Consider the following 15,000-nt stretch of genomic DNA (forward strand, 5'->3'; position numbering starts at 1 on the left):
TTGGGATGATATATATATGTGTGTACACACACACACACACACACACACACACACACACACACACACACACACACACACACACACACACACACACATATATATATATATAATATAAAATAGAGTTTATTTCTGTGTTATACTTAATATCACTCTCCCTCTCTCTCTCTCCCTCCGTTTCTCCCTCTCTCTCTCTCTTTCTCTCTCTCCCTTTCTCCCCTTTTCCCTCTCTCTCTTCCTCTCTCCCTCTCTCACACACACACACCGAACAAACTTACCGATGATTTGCAAGAATGAAAAGTGAGCCGGTGAGCAGTGCAAGTCAAGCAGAGCGTAGGGTGACGTCATGCTCGTGTTGAGGAAGAACAGTCCTCCCAACCTACAGAAATACGAAAAAATATATACATTTAAATAGGTCAAAGCAGGTCAAAAATAGAACATAAATTATCGAATTGCATCTAGTTATCCATCAGTGTCAAAAACATTTTTTTTTCTTTATATTTTCCTATACCTCCTTCAGAAAATGTAAATATGCAAAATAATAATAATAATAATAATAATAATAATAATGATAATAATAATATAATAATTGATTTAACCTAGATATACCATCAGTGTCTAGAACATGTTTTTTTCCTCTAATATTGTCATTTTCCTCTTTTTTTCCTGGTCCTTCTCCAGAAAAAATGTAAAGAAATACGTAAAAATAACCATGAATTATAAACTGTACAACATATTTTTCCTCCTATTATTCCCGTTTCTCCTTTTTTACCACTATATATATATATATATATATATATATATATATATATATATATATATATATATATATATAAACACGTAAAAAAAATTCAACTTCCACCCAGCCACCCAACAGAGCCTAGAACCCTCCCCCCCCCCACCCCCACCCCTTCTAATCCCCCTTTACCTCGGGTTGACATTGAATCCCATGTACTGAGCCGTATCGCCGCAGGGACACGACCCGTTGTTGTAGTACTTCCAAGAATGGCACGGGCGGGCGAGGAACCGGGTGGTGGAAGTCGAATATTGAATGGACTCCGTGTACAGGACATATGCTATTCCGTGGTCGCAGCTGCTGCCCTCTGGTGGCAAAAAGAAACAATTGAATTTAAAAAAAGGAGAGATAGAGAAAAAGCGAGAGAGAGGGAGGGAGGGAGGGAGGGAGGGAGGGAGAGAGAGAGAGAGAGAGAGAGAGAGAGAGAGAGAGAGAGAGAGAGAGAGAGAGAGAGAGAGAGAGAGAGAGAGAGTATTAGAATATTAGATATTTATACATTACGTTTGGTATATAATATTATATATATATATAGAATATATCGTTGTATATTCATATATATGTATATGTGTAGATGTGGTGTGGTCTGTGTGTGTGTGTGTGTGTGTGTGTGTGTGTGTGTGTGTGTGTGTGTGTGTGTGAGGTTGGAGTGTGTGTGTGTGTGTTTGTGTGTGTGTGTGTGTGTGTGTGTGTGTGTGTGTGTGTGTGTGTGTGTGTGTGTGTGTGTGTGTGTGTGTGTGTGTGTGTGTGTGTGTGTGTGTGTGTGTGTGTGTGTGTGTGTGTGCATGCATGCATATACATACATACATACATACATACATACATACATACATAGATATATATATATATATATATATATATATATATATATATATATATATACATAAATGTGTGTGAGTGCGTGTGTGCGTGTGCGTGTGCGTGTGCGTGTGCGTGTGCGTGTGCGTGTGTGTGAATATGAATATGAATGTGAGTGTGCGAGTATATCTGAATATGCGCGAGTGCGCCTCCGTATATCCGTGCTTGCAAGCGTTCGCCCCTGTATCTCAGGCCCTGTATCTCAGTCCAGGGATAAACCTCGACTCACCCCTGACCATCTGGTGGCCATCGCCCCCCTCCTTGCACATCGGCTGCCGCTCCCCCCCGTTCGGCCAGAAGTCGGCGTCTCCGATGTTCTCGTCGATCCCGTAGCAGTCCTGCGGAGGGAGGGAGAGAGAGAGCCGCTCTTGAGTCTCAAGGAGGAGGTGATGTGTCGGTGGAGGGAGGGAGGGAGGGAGGGAGGGAGGGAGGGAGGGAGGGAGGGAGGTTGGGTGAGAAAAAGGGAGGGAGGGAGGGAGGGAGGGAGGGTGGGAAAAAGGGAGGGAGGGAGGGAGGGAGGGTGGGTGAGAAAAAGGGAGGGAGGGAGGGAGGGAGGTTGGGAAAAAGGGAGGGAGGGAGGGAGGGAGGTTGGGAAAAAGGGAGGGAGGGAGGGAGAGGGGTTGGGTGGGTGGGAAAAAGGGAGGGAGGGAGGGAGGGAGGTTGGAAAAAAGGGGAGGGAGGGAGGTTGGAAAAAAGGGGAGGGAGGGAGGGGGAGGGGTTGGGTGGGTGGGAAAAAGGGAGGGAGGGTGGGAGCGAGGGGGGTTGGGTGGGTGGGTGGGTAGGAAAAAGGGAGTGAGGGAGGGATGGGGGGGGAGGAAATAAGGGAGAATGGAAAGAAGTAAAGAAGGAAGGGAGGGAGATATGAGGGAGGACGGAGGGAGATGTATGAGGGGCCAGGAATGGAGGGAGGGAGAGGAGAGAAAGAGAGAGATAAAGAAAGAGAGAAAGAGAAAAAGAGGAAGAGAGAGAGAGAAAGAAAGAGAGAGAGAGAGAGAGAGAGAGAGAGAGAGAGAGAGAGAGAGAGAGAGAGAGAGAGAGAGAGAGAGAGAGAGAGAGAGAGACAGACAGAAAACAAAAATAAACAAAAAGAAAAGCATCCCCCAAAAAACATTAAAAAAAACATAACCGCCCCCCCACCTCCCTCCCCTAGACTACAACCGAACTACTCACCGACCACTGATTAAGGATAGTCGTGCAGCCGTGGGTGTGGATGACGTCGACAAATGAAGCGTCGTTCTTATCCAGCCTCTGAGACCGATCAGCTGTGTGGTACATGAGACCCGCGGGATCCAGCCCTAAAACAAAAGAAGGGGGTTATCAGTTTTTTTTTTTTTCTTTATTTCTTTTTCTTAAACTGAAAATCCTTTCTGACTGTGAGAGATCCCAAGACGAATGAATGAATGATTACATAATCTGGTGGTTGGGAGATTATTAATATCATAATTATCATAACATTCATTATTATGATCATTCTCATTCTCATTGTTATTGTCATTATTATCACTATAATAAGTATTGCTACTGTCATTATTATAATCATTATCATTGCCATTATGTCATTATAGTTGTCAATTGCTGGTAGCGAATGCTTATTATCGGGCCCTAACAAGTTACCTAAGATAACAAGCAGTTATTCATCCATTTTTCTAGTTCATATTCATCACCTTCCTGAAAATACGTAGACATGTTTTTTTTTCTATTGGCTCAACGGCCAGATTAAAACCTATTTCCTTCGGTTTCCTTTCCAAATTTTCGGTAACACATTTCAATGCTCCAACGATCTTTAGTGCAACAGCAACTTTCTTCATCTCATCTCACCATACTTTTAAAATGTCTTATCCCAAATCATTGCAGTTTTGTATCTTTTCATTCTCCTTTGTCTTTATCCGGGTATCAAATGGGCACGTAATATCTATGTATATTATATCTTTGTTCGTTTGTCCACTACTAGGATATGTGGTCTGTTGTGCTCTAATGGGGTTTCTGTCACGAAATTATCATAATATTTGACAATAATTATCATCATTATATTCATTATCACTATTATTATCATTATAATCATTACTATTATCATTATTAATCTTATTGCTATTAATATTACTATTATTCTTATTATTATCATCATTATCATTTCAATTATCATTACTATTACTATCATCTTTATCCCCCTCCCCTTAAACCCCTCCCTTCAAGTCCCCCGACCCCTCTCCCCTCCCCTAGACTCCTCCTCCCCCCTCCTCCTTCCCCTAGACGCCCCCCACCCACCAAGACCCCTCCCCTCCCCTAGACTCCTCCTCCCCCCTCCTCCTTCCCCTAGACGCCCCCCACTCACCAAGACCCCTCCCCTCCCCTAGACTCCTCCTCCCCCCTCCTCCTTCCCCTAGACGCCCCCCACCCCACCAAGACCCCTCCCCTCCCCTAGACTCCTCCTCCCCCCTCCTCCTTCCCCTAGACGCCCCCCCCACCCCACCAAGACCCCTCCCCGCCCCTAGACTCCTCCTCCCCCCTCCTCCTTCCCCTAGACGCCCCCCACCCACCAAGACCCCTCCCCTCCCACCCACCTGTGATCCGAGGCAGCGTCCCGTTGAGGTTCTTGCCAGCGAAGCCGACGGCGTGCGCCCCCAGCGAGTGCCCGATGAGGTGGATCTGCTGCTTCGTGAGGGCCGTGGCGTGCAGGAGGAAGTTGATGAGGCGGCCGATGTCCTCCCCGACCTGCGGAACGCGCCCTTGCACCACGTAGTAGCCGAGGGTGGTGGTGCCCGAGTCCCAGTTGGCGGCGATGACGTTGCAGTCCTCGTGGTTCAGGAGGGCTGCGGGGCGAGAGGGGAGGGAGTGAGGGGGTGAGTGGGTGGAAGTGAGGGGAGACGGAGGTTGTGAGGGAGATTGGGGTGGTGGGAGGTGGTTTGTGAGGGAGAATGAGATAGTAAGGGGTCGTTTGTGAGGGAGAATGGGTCAATGTGAGGTCGTTTGTGAGGGAGAATGAGTCAATGAGAGGTCGTCTGTGGAGAATGAGTCCGTAAGGGGTCGTTTGTGAGGGAGAATGAGTCAATGAGAGGTTTGTGAGGGGAAATGAGTCAATGAGAGGTTTGTGAGGGGAAATGAGTCAATGTGAGGTCGTTTGTGAGGGATAATGAATCAATGAATGTAGTTTGTGAGGAAGAATGAGTCAGTGAATGTACTTCGTGAGGGAAAATGAGCAAACCAATCAGCTTGTTTGACAGAATGAATAAATACATGATGTTAGTTCGTGAGAGAGAGAGAGAGTAAACGAATAGAAGAAGTAATTCGATTTCGCAAAGAAAAACGAGCCAAGTGAATGTAATTAGCAAGGGAGAACGAGTCAAACGAGTGTAATTAGAGTGACCCATCCCATCCAACCTACCGTTCTTCATGTCGATAATCCAGTCATCAGTCCCGCTGCCCAAGAACCCGTGGGCGATGACGTAGGTCTTGCTCGGGTAGAAGGACGTGGCCGCCAGGGAGGTCACCGAACCCACTTTGATCTCTTCGGGTACGATGTTCTTCCTCCTGCAGGGGGAGGGGTGTGGGTGGGGTGGAGTGGGGGAAAGGGGAGGTGGGAGAGGGGAGTGGAAGAGGAGGTGGGAGGGAGGGGGAGGGGGAGGGGGAAGGGCAGGGGAGGGTAGAGGAGGTGGGGGGAGGGAAGAGGAGGTGGGAGGGAGATAGGAGGTAGAGGTGGAAGGGGGAGAAAGAGGAGAGAGGGAAGGGGTAGGAAGAGAGAGAGAGGAAGTGTGGTGGGGAGATAAGAAAAGGGAAGGGGTAGGGGGAGAGAAGGAGGAAGAAGAGGGTGGGGAAGGGGGTAGGGGGAAAGGGAGGAAAAAGAGGGGGAAAGATGGGAGTAGGGGAGGAGAGTCGGAAATGGGAGGAAGGGAGAGGGGGAGAGATGGAAGAAGGGGGTAGGAGTTAGAAGAAGGAGTAGGGGGAGAGTGGGAAAGGAGGAGGAGGAAAAGAAAAAGAAGTAGGAGGAGGAGGAGGAGAGGAAGAAAAAGAAGAAGAAGAAGAAGGAGGAAGAGGAAGAGGAGAAGTAGAAATAAAGGGAGGAGGAGGAGAAAGAGGTAGAGGAAGAGCAAAAACAGGAGGAAGAAAAGACAAGAAAAATTTGAAGGAGAAAGAGGATAAAAAAAGTGAAGGAAAATAAAAAGAATAAAACGAACAAAGATTGAAAAGGAAAAGGGGAAGAGAAAGACGAGAATGATAACGATGATGACAAAGACGTAAGAAAACGTAAGACGAAAAGAAAAAAAAAACGAGGAAAAATAAGAGGATGAGGAGGAGAAGGAGGGACGAAAGGAGATAAGAAAAAAAAAACAAGCAAATTAACCAAGATTGTTATTCCATTATTGTTTCATGTTTTCATGCATATTTGTTGTGTTGTTAGTAACTATATTTTCCTGTACATGCTTTATTCAACGTTATCCCTCTTCCTTGTTATTACTCTTGTTGTTTTTACGTTCGATTCCTGTAAAATTTATTTCCCTCAACATCGCAAGTTGAATAATAACAGATATGTATGTATGTATATATGTATATATATATATGTGTATGTGTATATATATATATATATATATATATATATATATATATATATATATATGTCTGCCTGTCTGTATGAATGTATGTATGTCTGCTTACCTGCCTGACCGCCTCCCTGTCTGCCTGACCGCCTCCCTGTCTGCCTGACCGCCTCCCTGTCTGCCTGACCGGTCGCCTCCCAGTCTGCCTGACCGCCTCCCTGTCTGCCTGACCGCCTCCCTGTCTGCCTGACCGCCTCCCTGTCTGCCTGACCGCCTCCCTGTCTGCCTGACCGCCTCCCAGTCTGCCTGACCGCCTCCCTGTCTGCCTGACCGCCTCCCTGTCTGCCTGACCGCCTCCCTGTCTGCCTGACCGCCTCCCTGTCTGCCTGACCGCCTCCCTGTCTGCCTGACCGCCTCCCTGTCTGCCTGACCGCCTCCCTGTCTGCCTGACCGCCTCCCTGTCTGTCTCTGTATCTGCTTCTCGTCTGTCAACTGATTTGAGAAAATCAACGAGAGTTGCAATAATAACTATGATGATAATATAATCAACAACCATCACTAATGATAATGATAATGATAATAATAGTAATAGTAATAATAATAATAACATAAATACTAAGAATAACAATCCAACGATAATAATAATGATAATAATAAGGATAATGATGATACTAAAAGTATAATGACAGCAATAAAAAAATCAACAATAATAACGATAAGAATACAAACATAATAACGATACTGTAAATAATAGTAATGATGATAATAAAGATAATGCTAATGACCAAGGTAATTAGAAAGTCTTGTCATGTCTAACAACCTTGCAAGAGTTAATAATGATAATCATAATGATAAAAATAATGATGATAAAATAATTACATTTATTATCATAATCATGATAATGATGATAATAATAAGTATTACTATCATTATCATTATCATTATTGCTGTTATCATTATCATCATTATTATCATTATCATCATAATAACAATAGCAACAAGAACACTAATAACAATAAAAAATAACAATAATAACAGCAACAACACAAGCTGAAGTAATTAGCTCGGCCTATGGTCGGTTAAATAAAGCATGTATTAGGACAAGCAAACAGATATTACTGCAATCGGCATATCAACTTTCAAATGCAAGATAGTCATTTCAATCAATTGCATTATTCATGCATGAAATCACAAATTGCTTAGTGGAGACTGAGCAACACTTAATATGATGCAACTTTCAATGGTAGTTCGTAAGCAAAACAGTAACAAAGATAATAATGACAGTGAAAATAATTACCATAACAGCAACAAGTACGATAATAATCATAACATAGATAATAATAATGATGATGATAATAATAATAATAATCATAGTAATAGTGATGATGGTGATGATAATAGTACTAGTAGTAATGATAATATCCATCATCAAAATCAACATCCTCATCACAATAACAATCACAATAAATACTATCATAATCACTATCATCATCATCATCACCACCAAAACAACAACAATAACAATCCTCAACGGAAGCCCCCAGCGTCCTCCCCAGCTGTGAGCAGACGAAGACAACCTCACGTGTCGCAGCCCCAGAGCACGAACTCACCTCGTCCAAAGGAAGAAGTTCCGGACGTAGTTCATGGGCTCCGCTGCTTCCTCGCTCCTCACCAGGAGGTGGAGCAGACCTGCGGTGGAACACAGCACCTTAACACAGGCTGAAACGAGGCGGGGAAACTGTAACGCTATATCTAGGTTTGGCGGGAAATGGGGGAGAGAACAGGTCACTTTTTTGGGGGGGCCTGTGGCAAGAAGCAGACGAAGGGGTAAATGGATGTGAGAAGGAGTGGGAGAAAGGGGGAAGGAGGAAGGGAGAGAAGGGGGTGAAGAGGAAAAGGAGGAGGAGGAGGAGGAGGAAGAGGAGGAGGAGGAGGAAAGGAGGAGGTGGAGGAGGAGGAGGAGGAGAAGAGAAGAGATAGATAGAGAGAGAGAGAGAAAGAGAGTGGGGGGGGGGTATAGGGAGGAGAGAGGAGTAAGAAAAAGAGGAACAGGGAAAAAGGAAAAAGAAAACTCAGTACGGTGAAAATATAAACGCAAAAACTCCACAGCGAGGAACATGTCATCTGTTTACTGTACAAATGACACTCGGATAAAATGTCTGGATGCAGCAGAGGATTTATATACATAATATAAAAGGGTAAAGTACTCATTTCGTTTTTTTTTTTTTTTTTTTTCTTAAGAAATTCCATTCCATGAACTTATCTGAAGTTAAAGGATTAGTTTCCACACTTAACTCGTGACCACATCTTCTAAGTGTAGTGATAAACGTCTTCGGTTATTTCCATATCACAAATTACATACACGCACACAAATACACACAATAAGATAAAAATAAGAATAAGAGCAGAAAATAGAATAAGATTAATACGAAGACCAAAAATAAGGATAACAAAGAGAATGAAGAAATTGTCTTCTCTCAACTCAGGTCTGACAAATGTCTGATTTTCTGAGAGTAGTTTCAAAAAATAATTGTTACAAACGGACAAAAATAGTAACGTAGATAATAACAGATAATAGTAATAAATATAATAACCTAAGTAATCATAGTAATATTAAAAAAAGCAAAAAAAAGATATACGTATTAATTTTGACGTTTAAGAACGAGTTTTTAAGCCACTTGTTCTAGTGCAACATGGCAAGGCCTCTTCACGTCGCATGATGTAAAATGCAAATTGTAGTCGAGTTAATGTTTACCCTAACACAGCCTCATGTATTTTTTTTCCTCTTTCTCTCCTTCCACGTCTTTGTCTCAGCTCTCTAGTGCCTCTCTTTCTCTCTTTCGCTCCTTCCCTATTTCCTCCTTTCTCTCTCTTGCCCCCTCCCTACTTCTCCCACCCTCTCTCGTTACCTATTCCCTTCTGTCTCTGTCTGCCTCTTTCTCTTTTGCTCCCTCCTTACTCACTCTCACTCTTTCTCTCATGTGCAATATTCGATCTTCGTAATCGAATCATGAATGGAATTTTTCTTCTATAATTCAGAAAATATATTATCGTATAGCATTCATCACAACAAAAAAAAATCTTTCAACACTAAAAGAAAAAAAAATTGCTACTAATCGAATAACTATATTGTGAAAAATAATTACATTATTTTTTTTTCTCCTATTTCCTCATCAATCAATCCTCTAGGTTTCCGACAACTGTGATGTCCACTCCTCATGTTCCGCTTTTAGTCTATTGTCATCATCATAGATTCATGCTTAAAAAAAACTAAAAGAAAAACGCATAGTTATAGAGAAGATATCTTACAGCACTAGCATGACTAGTAGATCAGATCATGACTTTTCGGAATGTTTTTTAACGGAATTCTATTGCCGCCATCATCGCAGGGCTGCCAACTTTGTCTCGCCGACTTGATGTCCAGTTGCTGGTATCGTAATGTCGTACTTTTAAAGCCTCCTGATGTCCTTGTGGAAAGGCAAACACGCGATCAATAGCAGTCTTGGATGCAAGATGTTTGGTTGGGGAATTTAGGTCATCGAACCAAGGGATATTATGGTACGCTTCGGGAAGGTTGGTAATTGCGCCACCATACTTCCTCTCGTTATGAATTGTGTCCTGTGAGTATGTGTACATGTTGGTGTGTATGTGTATATGTGTGTATATGTGGATATGTGCATGTGTATGTGTGTTTGTATGTGTGTGTGTGTGTGTGTGTGTGTGTGTGTGTGTGTGCAATATCTCTATCTCTCTCTCTCTACATATATATATATATATATATATATATATATATATATATATATATTATATCTCGATAGACAGAGAGAGTTAAAGCGGCAGTGCAAGAGAGAAATGCCTTAAGGGTTCACGGTGTATGTCACTTCCCTCCCCTTCCTTATCTCTGTCCTTTACAGAGAACAAACGTTTAAAGTTGAAGTCCCAATAGCCGTCATGCACCGTCATATATACAAATATACAGTATATATAAAGATATATGTACATATACATCCATCCACCCATCCGTGTATATCTACATGAACATACATATTCGTAAATATACATAAGTACACACGCATGGTAACACCCAAGCAAAGGTGTGTAAGTGTATGTGCTAATGTGTCTGTATAGGAGTGACAGGCAGACATTTAAAGACACAGATCGACCTATCTATCTGTCTGACTGTCTGTCTGTCTGCACACCCTCCCTCTCTCTTGGTCTCTCTTTGTCTTTTCTCTCTGTCTCTTTCTTTTTATTTCTCTTTCTCTTGTTCTTTATTTCTTTCTCTCTCTCTCTCTCTCTCTCTCTCTCTCTCTCTCTCTCTCTCTCTCTCTATATATATATATATATATATATATATATATATATATATATATATATATATATATGTGTGTGTGTGTGTGTGTGTGTGTGTGTGTGTGTGTGCGTGTGTGTGTGTGTGTGTGTGTGTGTGTGTGTGTGTGTGTGTGTGTGTGTGTGTGTGTGTGTGTGTGTGTGTGTGTGTGTGTGTGTGTGTGTGTGTGCGTGTGTGTGTTTGCGCATATATAAAAATAAAAGCACTCAACGAATAGACACACAGACACTTAGCAAAATAAACACACTCGTCAGGAATTCTTGTGCTTGAGCATCTCTCTTCCTCTGCTCTAGAATTTCCTCTTGCTTCCATGCATCACACAAATAGTAATGCATATTCACTTGGTATGGTGTCCATGGTCCGTACGTATGTAAGTATGTCTGCGTGTATGGTTTCTTTGACTGTATGTATGTATGCTTGGGTATGGTATTTTTTTCCTGTACTGGTAAAAACTTTGATGTTTATAAACCATCGTATTATGTGGGTGATGCCTTTCAGACGTGGTTAAAAAAAAAAAAAATACATACATACATACATACACACACACACACACACACACACACACACACACACACACACACACACACACACACACACACACACACACACATATATATATATATATATATATATATATATATATATATATATATATATATATAAAGTGAATCAATATAATGATAAAGTTATAATGAAAATGATAATGAAACATGGCTGATAACGATGTAAACATAAAGCTAAAAAAGCGACAATGCCAAATAATAATAACGTCAATAATATAATTAACACATTACCTCACTATCATTATCATAAATTAGCGCAATTACCATCAACATTAAACGCATTATCACCCCAACTATCGCGAAGAGAGAGAGAAAAAAAAATATATATACATGTGTGTGTTTATATATATATATATATATATATATATATATATATATATATATATATATATATATATATATATCGTCCTTTTTCTACTTATTGGCATTCTATCATTCCTCTCGGGTCCTCAAACTTAACTGCGTCTCGGATGTGTTTGCCAAAGCGCGTGTCCTTACGTAAGTGTTTCCTTCTTTGGTTTATTGCTGTTGGGTTTCATGGTGGGGTTTGTTTATATATGTATAGATACACGCAAACGCACACGCACACGCAGACATCTACATACATATATACATATATATATATATATATATATATATATATATATATATATATATATATATATATATATATGTATGTATATGTAAATGTACTGTATATGTATATGTAAATGTATATGTATATGTGTGTGTGTGTGTGTGTGTGTGTGTGTGTGTGTGTGTGTGTGTGTGTGTGTGTGTGTGTGTGTGTGTGTGTGTGTGTGTGTGTGTGTGTGTGTGTGTGTGTGTGTGTGTGTGTGTGTGTGTGTGTGTGTGTGTGTGTGTGTGTGTGTGTGTGTGTGTGTGTGTGTGTGTGTGTGTGTGTGTGTATATGTGTGTATCTGTATGTGTGTGTGCCTGTATGTGAGTGTGCCTGTGTGTATGTGTAACTGTATGTGCCTGTGCCTGTATGTCTGTGCCTGTATGTATGTGTGTGACAGTATATGTCTGTGCCTGTGTATGTGTTCCTGTGTGCATGTGCGTGCCTGTATGTGTGTGTGCCTTTGTGTCTGCATGTGTGTTCACCTACGAGAGTATGCTTGAGTATGCGTACATTCTTTCACGTGGCGTGAGGTAGTTGTCACGGGACGGGTGGGGGGAGGGGAGGGGGGGTGGCAGTGGTTGACACTGGCCAAGAAATTATGGTGATGCGAAGAGCCTGACGGGTATGGTGAGCTCTTTCCTTAATGACTTCAGCAGGTGTGTGTCTGAAAGGGAGTGGGAGGAGGAGAGAAGGAAGGAGTGGGAGTGAATGTGGGAGGGAGGGAAGGAGGGAAGAGATGGGTAGATGGTGAGAGAAAAAGAGGGAGGAGGGATAGTGAAAGGACAGAAGGTGGTAGGGAGGAGTTGAGACTGATATATATAAATATATATATATAATATATATATGTATATATATATATATATATATACATATATATATATATATATATATATATATATATATATATATATATATATATATATATAAAGAGAGAGAGAGAGAGAGAGAGAGAGAGAGAGAGAGAGAGAGAGAGAGAGAGAGAGAGAGAGAGAGAGAGAGAGAGAGAGAGAGAGAGAGAGAGAAAAGAGAGGCAGACAGACAAACAGACAAAAAGATACAGGGAAAAACATAAAGCTAAAGAGAAAAATAGACAAAGACAAAGACAAAATAGAGGAGCCATGAAAATAAGAAATTAATATGGCAGACATTAATAACAAACGAGGACAAAGCACAAGATGACATATATCATGGCAAAGAAATCAGTTAATCAAAAGGTAATCAGATCAAAAGACGAAAAAAAAAAGAAAGAAAGAAATCTATGCATGTTATTCTCCATTTTTAACTCGTCCTGTAATGCAAATACAGACAACATGAAGTAACCAATCACATGATTAGGCTGACACACAATCCTCCAATCCTGTTATGAATCTTTGCATCTGCACACACTTCTAACGACAACAAGAACCAAAACACAAGAAGTGAAAGTAAAAAAAAGGGACCTTGCAACAAGCGTGCTAGTTTGAACTTGTTTTTTTGTTTTTTTTAGATGGATTTTGTTGTTGCATCATTGATTTGTACTGATTATTGACTCAACTGGTAGCCTGTTTTCTACTTCTTATTGTGTAAAGTTTGCTGTGCGTGAATGCTGTGTCAAAATCGTGACTACTTTGAAGAGGGAGGGAGGGAGGGAGGGAGGGAGGGAGGGAGGGAGGGAGAGAGGGAGGGAGGGAGAAAGAGAGAGAGGACAGAGATAGACACAGTCAGCGAGAGAGAGAGACAGGATGAGAGAGAGATAAAGAGATAAACTGAAACAGAAGGGAGAGCAAAATAAGAGAAGACACTTGGAGACAAAGCCAGGAAACACGAGTTGAAAGTGAGATAACAATAACAAAGACAATGAAAAAAAAGGGGTTTGAAAAAAATCCCTCTCCCCTTCAAAAAAAAAAAACAAAAAAAAGGAAATTCGAGTACAAACCAACGCGAAAGACAGTATGGTATACAAACGCTGCTAATTAAAACAAAAAACACACACTCAAAAAAAACAAAAAACACCAACGACTCAAAATTAAACACATAAAAAAACATGCACAAAAAATAAGACACACCCAAGGACACGCATCTTCGGACACTCATACTTACTCGGATGAAATATGATCACGCCCATGAGTACAGCGAGGGCGGCGAGGATGTTGCGATGGGTGAGAGAACGGCCGGCTTCCATGGTGGAGGTTGAGGGGGGTTGAGGGGCAGGGGAGGAGTAGGAGGAGGAGGTCGAAGAGGGGAGACGAGGTAGGTAGGTCGACCTGAGTGTATTATCTCCAGTGGTCCAATAGGGTGAAGGTAGGTCGAGTTAAGTGTCTTATTCTAGGCGGTCGGAAAAGGGGGGAGGGAGGGAGGGAGGGAGGGGGGGAAAGATAGGTCGAACTTGAGCGAATTACTCGAAGAGGTCGAGTAATGAGGGGGAAGGTACGTCGATTCGAGTAAGAGGATTAGTTGGTCGAGAGGGAGGGAAGGGGTTAAAGAAAGGAAGGACGAAGGAGAAAGAGAGAGAGAAAGAGAGAAAAAAAAAACTAAAAATTATTCGACTTCAGGATGTTCCTCGCGGCTTCATGACCCAAACCCGCTGACGTGTGCTATAGTCTTCCCTCGTAGACTCCTCCTTCGTTTCTTGGGCTTGGCTCTCGCGGATGAGTCCCCCTCGCCGGTTCGCTCGCCGGGCCTGAGTGGTTCCTCAGCTTCGTCTTAAACCCGTTCTGTGAGAAGATAAGTGTTCAAGAGAGTGTAGGGTGTAGCCCTCTTCTTCGAGTGATTATACGAGCACCAATACATAATAATAATAATAATAATAATAATAATAATAATAATAATAGTAATAATAATGATATTAATAAAGTAATAATAACAACAATAATTGTCATGATAATAGCTTTAATGATAAGAATAATAATAACAATAAAACTATGAATAATAACAAAACCAATAGTAATGATAATGATAGTAATACTACTAATAATAACAATAATAATTATTATCATTATAACATTTATGATAACATCAATGATAATGATGATATATACATATATATACATACACATATGTATATGTATATATATATATATATATATATATATATATATATATATATATATATACATACATATCACTAATCAACATTACAACAACAAAACAACAACAATAAAATTAGCATCAGTTGTAACAACAACCATATCAAAAATAACATGAGTAATAACAATAATAACGATAACAATGACGATAATACTAGTACATGGCACCACCAACAGCAATCATAATAATGCCTTACCTTTTCTAAGAGTTCCTATCAG

At 41.3% G+C, this 15,000-nt stretch overlaps 1 protein-coding gene across 2 annotated transcripts in view; it reads right to left on the reverse strand.

Annotated features, from left to right (window-relative positions):
* Positions 1-15,000, reverse strand: part of LOC122253496 (pancreatic triacylglycerol lipase) — an 18,678-nt gene that overhangs the window by 2,000 nt on the left and 1,678 nt on the right. The window contains exons 2-9 of one of the 2 annotated variants that reach the window (XM_043016651.2): positions 13,796-14,409; positions 7,791-7,869; positions 5,031-5,176; positions 4,210-4,458; positions 2,819-2,943; positions 1,878-1,986; positions 926-1,100; positions 276-376 (exon numbers count right to left, since the gene is read on the reverse strand). In XM_043016651.2, the coding sequence (XP_042872585.2) occupies positions 276-376; positions 926-1,100; positions 1,878-1,986; positions 2,819-2,943; positions 4,210-4,458; positions 5,031-5,176; positions 7,791-7,869; positions 13,796-13,877 (1,066 nt within the window). In that variant the 5' untranslated portion in view covers positions 13,878-14,409. Of the gene's footprint in view, positions 1-275; positions 377-925; positions 1,101-1,877; positions 1,987-2,818; positions 2,944-4,209; positions 4,459-5,030; positions 5,177-7,790; positions 7,900-13,795; positions 14,410-15,000 lie in introns of both variants that reach the window. The other variant, XM_043016644.2, reaches the window with a different exon arrangement.

Source organism: Penaeus japonicus, unplaced genomic scaffold, assembly GCF_977035675.1.
Source record: "Penaeus japonicus unplaced genomic scaffold, GWHDUDI00000001_assembly GWHDUDI00000021, whole genome shotgun sequence".
NCBI classification, from domain to species: Eukaryota; Metazoa; Arthropoda; class Malacostraca; order Decapoda; family Penaeidae; genus Penaeus; species Penaeus japonicus.